Source organism: Propithecus coquereli, unplaced genomic scaffold, assembly GCF_000956105.1.
Source record: "Propithecus coquereli isolate 6110/MARCELLA unplaced genomic scaffold, Pcoq_1.0 Scaffold103, whole genome shotgun sequence".
Classification (NCBI taxonomy): domain Eukaryota; kingdom Metazoa; phylum Chordata; class Mammalia; order Primates; family Indriidae; genus Propithecus; species Propithecus coquereli.
Genome location: NW_012134192.1, coordinates 1,567,160 through 1,578,042, shown reverse-complemented (window position 1 = coordinate 1,578,042; position 10,883 = coordinate 1,567,160). Strand labels below are relative to the sequence as shown.

The 10,883-nt window shown below is 36.6% G+C and overlaps 1 protein-coding gene across 1 annotated transcript in view; it reads left to right on the top strand.

Moving 5' to 3' along the window:
- NEBL (nebulette) overlaps positions 1-10,883 on the top strand; it is a 109,951-nt gene that overhangs the window by 40,911 nt on the left and 58,157 nt on the right. Inside the window, exons 9-11 of the mRNA XM_012644095.1 lie at positions 2,903-3,007; positions 4,958-5,065; positions 10,225-10,335. Of these exons, the coding sequence (XP_012499549.1) occupies positions 2,903-3,007; positions 4,958-5,065; positions 10,225-10,335 (324 nt within the window). The remainder of the gene's footprint in view (positions 1-2,902; positions 3,008-4,957; positions 5,066-10,224; positions 10,336-10,883) is intronic.

Here is a 10,883-nt window from a genome sequence, read left to right as displayed (position 1 = left end):
CGATTGTCTTGCCATTTCAGTGTTCGTTCCTTTGTGCACATTCCTCTGTTCCTGGAGCGTCTCTGTCTCGGTGTCATGTTTTTCTCCACAACTCACAGACAAGCTCCTAAAATTGATATATTTCCATTCTGTGAGCCCTCTGCTTTCCTCACAGCCAGTTTTTGGTGTTCAGTTTTGATCATGGCGGTAGTAGCATTTGCCCTTGACTTTCCCCCGTCCATACTTAGGTTAAATTTCCTAGGGACATGGGGATTCATGTGTAAAGAAGCCAATAAAAATATCATAATAGTAATTTAAAAATCTGGTAGCTGCAAGAAGGCATGCCCCCCATAGGCAATATTTCTTTTCAGGAATGTTGAACTTTATTTTATAATGTGAAAAAAAATCACAGTTGAATACAAATTGTTTCTATCATTTCTTCAACAGAGAAAACCCAGCAAAGTCATATGTTATATTTATTTTATATATCATTTATAATGTTTAAATCTTCGTTCAGGTGGTGCTTTTGCCTAGAGCACAGAATTTTTTTTCCCCATAGAAAAATTGTGACTGAATGATTACTTCATTGGAGAGAAGGCTTAAGACTTTAAAAATGCATTACTCTGAAGTATCTATTTATTACAGTTATGAAATAATACATTGACTCAGCTGTATTGTACATTAGAACAGCCTACCTTTATATTTTAATGTAAAGAGAATTGGAATGTTGTTGATTTATAAAGACAGTTTAATTATATTAAAAGATTGAATAAAAGATTACTCCATAAACAGACATTCTGCTGAAATTAATTGTCAGTTTGTTATAAATGGCTTTTTTTTTTAAAGACCTCTAGATGTCTTTGGCATATATCAGAATTATTTTTGTTTTAAAAAGTAGTAAATAGAGTGATATGAGCACCTCATGAGTTTGTACAACCACACTAATTCAATTCCTGAGGAAACATTTTCCCCTTGGAAAACAGACCTCTTGTAGTGTTCAGCTTCTTTTATAACTTTCTGTAAATTAAAAATATCCATATTGTGTTACTCTGTTTAACTCCCACTAGGGGGCAACAGAGACTATTATATGGAGAAAAGCAAGTATTGGAAATTTCATTTGCAGGTTTTAGTTCAAAATAAGTTTTTCCTTGTTATTATTTTGTTTTTGTTTTTTAAATAGGAGTTTCTGAGATTCTTTGTAACTAAAATAAATAACTGTCTTGAGAATAGTGTTTTTTGACCTTTTCTCAGTGTATATCCATTATCAGGATAGGCTTTGTTTGTTCTGGATTTGAACGCAGTAATGGAATATGTTCTAGCTTATTACATTCAACTCATGCATCTTATAAATATGTTATAAAATCGCCTCAGATCAAATTGTAAATTCTCTAAGTATATTACTTTTATTTTACCTTTTTGTTTTGTATTTTTGGAGATGGGTCTTGCTCTGTCACCCGGGAGCGTAGTGGCATGATCATAGCTCCCTGCAACTTCAAACTCCGGGGCTCCAGTGATCCTCCTGCCTTGGCCTCCCAAAGCCCTGGGATTACAGGGGTGCGCATCATTCCTGGCCATCTAAGCATATTATTATTTTTTGAGATTATCTTTTTTTTTTTCAGTAGAGGAGCCAAAATTTAGAACTTGTTCTCTTGTAGTCAAGAGGTGCTATGTGAACATTTTTCTGATCTTTCTGGGGTGCTCTTCTCCTCATTTTATTCTGGTTAGGGTTTTGGGGGACACATGTCTTAGCCTCCTAATTGAGTGGAAACACGTGAGGCCGGGCTCCCTCTGTGGGCCACTGCTGTGTTCCACGTGGAACAGCAGCTCCTCTGTGGCAGGTCACGTGGACTTTCCCTCTGTTCCTCCTGGCGCTGGGCTTCCCTCCCCTTTCGCTCTCAAATCCCTGGGGCGTCTCCTAAGACCCAGGTGTGAATTCCTCTGTGGCCGGCTCTTTCCTGCTCCCATTCAAATGCGGGTGGGTATCCCTCCACTCTAAACAAAATTGCCATTTTTACTGAAACCCTCATTGCCCAAAGAGCAACTAACTTAAGCTTCTTAAGTCCCCAGAGCGTTGATTCTTTGAGAACTATCATTTACTTCCAAAAGTCTTTTTCAAATAGGGCAAAATAACTAAGTGTCCAGTCTCCAATGACAGAAATCATGAAGCAGCTTTTGTCTTATTGCTGTCTGGTACCTTTAGAGTCTTCCTGTGACCAAAGTTGTCATCTTCATCCAATCTGGTCTCTTCCAAATCCACCTTTGGCCTGTATGTCTAAATAGTAGCCTTAATCCAATTTCTTCACCGTGAAAATTCAATCGACTATACCCAGATTCGTCAGTTTCTCTTCCAGGTACCTCTTAGCCTTTTCCTTTTAGGAAAATTAGTTGAATTATTAAATACTTCTCACCCTCTCCTTTTCCTTGTGACCATTAATCTTCTTCACGGTCGAACCTTTGTATACAACTTTTCTCTTTCTTGTCTCCAGTTTTCCTTCCCTCTGTTCTTTCTTCTTTTCTTTCCTTCTCTTCTTTTGGACACTGTTAAATACATTGCTTCCTGTTCTATGATAGGGGCAAGACAAATTGCGCTGTTTTCGCCCCACCTTGCCTGTGACACGGGTGCCATCGCTGGCTTTTCCGTTGCCACTCCTTGGAGTTGCCAGCGTCCTTCACAGCGAATCGTCCTCTGCCTCTCTTGCGTATTTCACACGCTGTTCACACGACCACCTAGAGCTGGTCTCTCTTGCATCATCTGTTTATCTCGGCGTCGGAAATCTCCTACGTGCCAGCTGACAGCGGATGGGGGCTCGATAACAGCTTTGCAGCTCTAGGTGGCTTTATTTCTCAGTTTGCATTCCTAAGTACGAATTGCTTTTACTCAGTCCCTTTTATTCTAAACTGATTTTCATGTTCTGTATTTCAGCGAGAATATAAAAAGCTTTTTGAGGAAAACAAAGGAATGTATCATTTTGATGCGGATGCCGCGGAACACCTGCACCACAAAGGCAACGCCACCCTCCAGAGTCAGGTATGTGCTCCTCGGGCTCGTGTCCTCCCGGCTGGGACCCTGCAAGCGTCCTGACACCTGCCGCTCATGGCCACGTACCTTCACGGGGAACGTGCAGCTGCAGGAAAGAATAGGTACCAAGAAGGTTAACAACATTGCTTCGGAAAATCTCAAACACTATTTTCTATGTATTTATTGGACCAGGGAAGCTTGAACCGTATTTCAATATAGAGGCATTTTATAAAATAACCATTACTTCACATACATAAAAACTTACAAGATATGAATTAATTAAACCGTGGTCAAATCTCATGATGATTTAAATTTTTATTTATTTATTTATGTTTATTTCAGCATATTACGGGGGTACAAATGTTTAGGTTACATACATTGCCTTTGCCCCACCCGAGTCAGAGCTTCGAGCGTGTCCATCCCCCAGACGGTGCGCACCGCACCCGTTAAGTGTGAACATACCCATCGTTTCCTCTCCTAAATTTTTACAGTATACTGATTTGTCGTTTTAAGCTGCAACATTAATTTTCCAGGTGCAAGATTTATTTTAATTTCTTAGTTCAATTATAACTATTATTAAAAATGGAAAACAATCGAATCAATATATTCTAGATTAATATTTCTTCCAACTAACAACTTCTATGTACCCCCTGAAAAAACATAAAAAAAAAATCTTCCCAGCATACTTTAAAGTCGATATCTATTTTTTAAATTCGGAGTTTAAATAGTTGTAAAAGATATAATTTTCAGCATTTGTTAAGATAAAATTTTACATCCCTCTTTTAAGTGTATTCTGTGAAACATAAATTCCATAATGGTTCCATACTCACCTTCATTTATTTTAAAAATTTACAAAGCAGCAATTTTACAAATTTACAAATGGCAAGCACATCATTTTTTCTCTTGAAATTCTTAATTTCATTTCATTGTTTTCATAACATTTTATCCTAATGGCATATGCTATTAATATTATACTTCTGACACTTTTATTGACTACTTTATCATACTTCTCTGAAACAAAAATATGTCTACAAATAGGTGTTTTGAAATTTGTCCTATTTCCTGTCACCATAAGGTTCTACGTATTGAAAAATTTCTTTTGGGTTGAATTATCATTAGCATCATTATTATTTTACAACTTTAGAAATAATTCTATAAGTAATTATTAAGCATAAGAATTTTAATGAAAATGCATTTTGGAAGTGAATTTTGATCAAAACTTTTCTATGAATTTAAAAAGGTATATTGCTTAAAAAGCCAACCACTCTGATGGTTTACATATAATTTTAGTTTTTGTTATTAGGAGGTAGAAAATACTGCTCATTTTAAAAACTGAAATAAGATGAGGATTGACTATCACTGAAATAAATAATTTATATTGTGATATTATTAAGTAATACATGGCGAAACTGAAAGAAATCACATAAAATATCTCTGTATATATTTCACTCAGTGTCTATGAAAAAAATTCGACAGTTCCAGAGGATATTGTCCTATGCTTGGCAGAAAAATAGAGAATCACACCTATGTTTTCTTTCTTGCTCGTGATTTACTAATAGACATAAAAGTTATCACAGGGACCTGTCTGCGTCTCTGTCTGTCTCTCTGTCTCTCTAACCTACCTGTATACATATACCACGTGCATATATATAATCCCATATATATGATATGTACCTGTATGTCCCAGACATTTGATGAAATATACAAGTCCTGGAACTATATTATTTAGTTGTCCTAAATTATTTTTATCCCTTAAAAACTTTTATGTATTACCTGTTTACTTTCTTTGCATGTCATTAACCACAGGGTGCCAAGTGGTCAACCTAAATGGCCAGAATAATTTGATTTTTAGAAAATAAGATGATTGATTTTAGACATATATTTTTTTAGACATATATTTGCTCTGTGTGTATAAGGGCTTTTGATTTTTATATACTGGCATACTTTTTTTCAATGAAGGTGAAATACAAAGAGGAATATGAAAAGAACAAGGGAAAGTCAATGCTGGAATTTGTTGAGACGCCATCCTATCAAGCTTCAAAGGAGGCTCAAAAAATGCAGAGTGAGGTGGGTCATTTGGTTTGTTACTAATTAAATATACACACTAAATAATTTGTTTATTGTATATTTGATGCTTTATGATTTGAAAGGAACTAGTAAAGAGACTCAGGATGTTTGGTAGGTCCAGAAGAAAAAGCTCTGCTCTGGGCAAATTCAGGGACCTACCTTCAACATCCAGCCGCCCACTGCCCGGGTCTTGTCCAGGTCACTGCGTTTGTCTGGTCCTTAGTTTTCTAGTTTTTCTCATTTGGTTAACGTGGATCTCAAGCCAGATTATTTTTTGCAGTTATTATAATTTTTTAAAATTTCAGAATATTATAGAATATTACAGGGGTACAAACGTTTTGGTTACATAAATTGCTTTTGTACCATTTGAATCAAAGTTGTAAGGGTGCTCATGCCCCAGATGGTATACACTGTACCTGTTAGGGGTGAATTTACCCATCCCTTCCTCCCCCTCCCACCTGCTTGATTTCCAAGGAATGTTATTTCCATATGTGCACATGGGTGTCAATCGATTAGTTCCAATTTAATGGTGAGTACATGTGGTGTTTGTTTTTCTATTCTTGTAATACTTCGCTTAGAAGAATGGTCTCCAGTTCTATCCAGGTTAATATAAGAGGTAATAGTTCACCATTTTTTTTATGGTACCACGTTTTATTAATCCATTCATGTGTTGATGGGCATTGGGTTGTTTCCACATCTTGGCAATTGTGAATTGTGCTGCCATAAACATTCGAGTGCAGGAGATGAGCTCTTAAAGTCCCTGCCAGCTCTCATGTTCCATAATTATATAATCAATGCTGTCAGATTGTGTCAGTATAAAACTCTGATGAGTACATAAAAACTAAAAAGAAAATGAAGAACTGGTTGCCTGTTTTTTTTTTTTCAATGACAATAGACCTGCCATTAATTAAATACTCTGCGGTAGGTGCTATGCTAAGAGGCTCATCTATGTCAGTGCCTTCAGTCCCCAAAGTAGTGATTGTAGGAAGGTATTCTCCCTAGATTTATAATGTATCTACTAAAATTAATTATCTTAAATAAAATTATATCTATCTAGTAAATGTCAATGTTTTAGGACCTGGTCAAAATCATGAAAGATTCCCTTTTTTTGGTTAATTTATGTCTTGGTCCGTTTTGTGCTGTTGTAACAGAATACCACAGACTGGGTAATTTATAAAGAGCAGAGATTTATTGTAGTTCTGGAGGCTGGGAAGTTCAAGATCCAGGGGCTCACATCTGGCGAGGGCCTTCTTGCTGTCTCATCCTGTGGCGGAAGGTGGAAGAGCAGGAGAGCGTGTGCACGCATCTGCGAGAGAGGGAGAGACAGAGAGAGAGACAGAGACAGAGACAGAGACAGAGAGAGAGAGACACATAACCAAACTCAAACTCATCCTTTCATCAGGAATCCACCCCCATGATAACAAAGCCACTCCCATGATAACGGCATCAGTCCATTCCTGAGGGTAGAGCCCTCATGACCCAATCACCTCTTAAAGGCTCCCCCCCTCAACTCTTGCATTGGGGATTAAGTTTCCAACACATGAACTTTGGGGATCACATTCAAACCATAGCAACTTATTTAATTGATTTCTTTTTTCCTCCAGTAAATAGTCAGGAGTTTTTTCTATTTAGCTACTTTATTCCCAAACATGATAATGCTACGTCACATTCAGATATTCCTCACTTGTTTTTTCTCTGTTCCAGTGAGATTTCTTTTTTTCTTTTTCTTTTTCCTACCTTTTCAGGAACCAGACACACAAGGTTTTGTCTGCAGGCGACATCCAAATTCTATGGGTGCAGCTGGGTTCTTACTTCAAAGGGACAGAAGTAGTGGACAGTAGTATCAGCCAGTTACAACCTCAGTGCCTCGTGAGAGGCAGCCCCAGTGGGCAAGATCTTTTCTGTTGTCCAAAAACAACTTCAAAACGGGGTAATGACAACTTCTGGACAAAAGACTCCCGTAGGCATTTTGTAAGCATTATATGTGCTGTTTGTTGAAATGTTAGAATTCATCTTCTTAGGAAAAGGGCACTCAGATGTTACTGTGGTTTATTGAATAGTCAATATTTCTTCTTCAAGCAAAAGAGGAGAAAAGAATTCTTGTATTTTTTATGTTTAGTATCTTCTTAAGCCAATAAGGGGGAATCTGATAAAGAAATGTCAGGTAACTATTTTGACTAAATTAGCTGTTTTAGCCAAGTTGGCAGAAGTAGTAAATTTGGTCAAAGTTCAGAAGCCCTATGAAAACTTTGATTTAATGGAATACATTTTACTGGAATCCCTTTTCTGCCTTTAGGTAACAGTATGTAAAGTAATTTACATATTCTTTACATAGCTTTATTGGCTTCCACTGTGGTGGTACTTTTTGGGTGGGCTAGAGCCACCTGGTGAATTTCTCTGTTTTGTAGGAATAATATGGCCATTGTCACTGACCCATAGCCCAGAGAAAGGTTTCTGCTTTTGGGAGCTGTCATGATGCTTTCCTTTAGTGGGTTCTCTGGAAGTTTAAATTTCAGACTATATAAAGTTGTAAAATAAAATTTCACTAAAAGATGCAGGGATCAAAAATTTACTTTTCTGAAACCAGCCTCAGGTTCTTCCCTCCTCGGCTTCCTCTCTCCCTTTACTTCCCCTCCCTCCTCTTCGATCTTCATCCATAGAAACATTCACACTGAGGACTGTTTTTTCATTCTGGTCCCACGGTTCCTTAATTTATTTTTCCTACTCTGAGTAGTTAACTTTCCTCTCACAAACCAATAAATCCTGGAACTTATAATTCGTGGTTAGTGTATTCTAATACCATGTTTCTGTATTAGAAATGACAGTCATTTATGATTTGGGACTTTAGCTTCTCCTCTCTCATGATAAGTCTCTCCTTTCTTCACCTGACTTATTCTCTCACTCCTGCCAAATGAGAGATGTTTTCCGTTTAATTATAGTCATTGACTATTAGATTTTTTAGGCTCAACAACTGTGTCTTGAGGAGAGTGAAATCTTCCTAACAGAAAATATCTTTAGACCCAATTTATACTCTAAAGGCTAGAAAAATAAAGTAGCTAAAAATCTTAGACAAGTTCAGTGTGAAAAATGTCTTTAAATATAGGGCTAATGAAGTAGCTACAAAGAGAACGAACCATCAGTGCTAGAGATGGTTTTTATTCCTTAGAGGGAGGCTTGACTATGAAGTTTTCTTGGGGAGCCTCCTATGGGTAAAACTAAGTATTTATGATCTCAGGAAAAGCCATTGATATCTTTGCAATGGCCTGTAATTAAATTTATCTCACTTTCTTCTAATGCCAGATGCAGGTTTAATCTGTGTGTTTTCTAGAAGAAATCCCTAACTCTGGCTTTGAAATGTTTTTATCTTCTTTCACAAATATAGCTTTCCTAACAAAAAGCATACCAAAACTTTTTTGTTTTTTTCTCTAGCTATATATTTTGGCCAATGCTAGTCATAACTAACCTCCCTTCATGACTAACTTCAGTAAAATAGTTTTTTTTTTTTTTTTCAGAGAAGGGCTTTTTGAGGTGAAATAGCTAATATGAATAAATGAATGAATGAATGAATGCCCATGGATTTATATTTCACCATTTAAAGAGTCCTTTTTTGGCCTGGAAATGCCCTTCTAACCATATTATCTCCACTGTTTCCATGTAGGAAAGAAGACAGTTTCTCATCATTGTTCTTGGTATACCCATAGTTCTTCTGTTCAGAATGTTCTCAGTGCAACTTCTTTATTAGTTGTCAGGTTAGCAGAACATCCTTTGTGCCCTTCCTTGTAGCTGCACAAGGCTACACATTGTTAAATAGCTGTACGTACTTAACACAAATGCTAAGCGAGGAGACAACCAGCTTCTGTTCTCCCTCATGATTTGGAGAAATTATTTATCCAATTACTTATCTCTGTAATAAATGTATAATGAATAGCTATGCATTTTGCATGAGTAATAAGCACATACAGAATTTATTTGTATCATCTTTGTGATACAATTTTGAATGAAACATTTGGTTGGTGAAATCTGGGCCCTTGTTTAGTAAATCCTTTGCATGGATAGATATTTTTGGGATTTAATAAAATCACAAAAATTTAACTGCTACACTAGGAAAAAATTTTTTCCCTGGGGCCATGGTGTTTTATGACAAAAAGATAATAAAAACTTCAAAAATAAAATGATCCTTTCTAATTTAATGAAAAATTTGTTATTTTTTGTTGTTTTCTGTGCATGAGTTAAGTGCAACTCACGTGGCACTAGAATTAATTTTCGCACTGCACACCAATTGAGTTGTATGTGACTCATGACATATTTATTGAATTTGTTTCAGAGAATTGAGTTTTCATATGCTTCACAAGGCCCTGGACTCAAAACTAGCATGAGTTAAAGACAACTCACATGGCAGTTAATGTGTTAAAGGAACTGTCTTATAGTCATAAAGCATGTGTTACCACTGATTTTCAAGTGCATAGAAATTAGAGAATCACAGTCAGAGAGTGGCAGAGTATGTCAAAGGGGCGTCCAGGGGTATGAATCTCGGACTCCCACAATCACCATTCATAATCCCCTTTCGTGTCTTGTGAAATCTCACTTAAACAAGGATTTTTCAGTTTCCTGGTAAGATTTTCCTCACAATGTAACTTGATTCATATCAAACTCCATAAGAGGGTAGAGTAATATTCTCAACGCCAAATTCATTAAAGGAAAATTTCTCCTTCCACCAACCCAGCCTCCATTACACTTTAGAAGTGGTATTTCCTTAGTTCCCAAAAGACTGACAGTGAGAAGAATGATGGTACGTTGGTTCGAATGGGTCCAGGACACCAGATTGTCTTCCAGTGATGAATCCACTCACTTTTGAGTAAATGAATTAGGTGATCCAGTCAAATAGCCAATGTTATTGGTTCCCCTCCTAAAATGAGCTGTTAATCACAGACTACTAGTAAGTTGTTAAGCAACCTCGCTTAGAATGATTTACCAAAGGAAGGTTGTAATAATTCTGCTTTTGTTTGGTAGAATTCCAAAATTTATAGTAAGGTTGAACTTTCTTTTTCCTGTTGGTAAGATGACCCTGAGGTGATAGAATTAAATAAGAAAACATCAGTTTTGTTCCGGGGACTCACTACTATTTCCTAAACTTAAAATTATGTCGTCTTATTTAACAGAAAATTTACAGAGAAGATTTTGAGAAAGAGATTAAAGGAAGGTCATCATTGGATTTGGACAAGACTCCAGAATTTCTGCATGTGAAGTACATCAGCAGCCTTCTGAGGGAGGTATGGCCTGCTGTTTACTGTTGAATAATCACAAAAGAAAAGGAATAACTCAGATGTTTACTTGGTTTTCTACTAATTCAGCATTTGAGGTATCAACCCAGTGCTCTTTTTCGTACTTTGATCTTTACTACTAGAGTTTTGCATTTTCATTAAAAACAGAAAAGTGTGTGTTAACATTCTTGTTTAAAGCTGAGAGAAGAAATTACCCAGATTTCCTGGGAGAACTTGAAGAACGGTCAGGTTTTGTGTTTTAGTGGTCGCTTAGAGGCTCTACGAGTAGTTTTCTAGCTTTATAGCCGTGAGTTTTGAAAAAATATTTTGAATGTGGGTGGGACAAGCTTGATTCTTTCAAATTTAGTTATTATAAAACATACTTCGGAATTACCTTTTTCTATAGCTTGTCTGCCGCATCCCCATGGCATTTGATACGAGAAATGCGGTGCTTGCTTATATGTGAAGGTCTGGAGAAAGGGGAAGTTACTTGTAAGTAGTTTGTGTTCTAAGCAGGGAAAAAATAATATATTTAGCATAGAGAACAGAGAAACTCC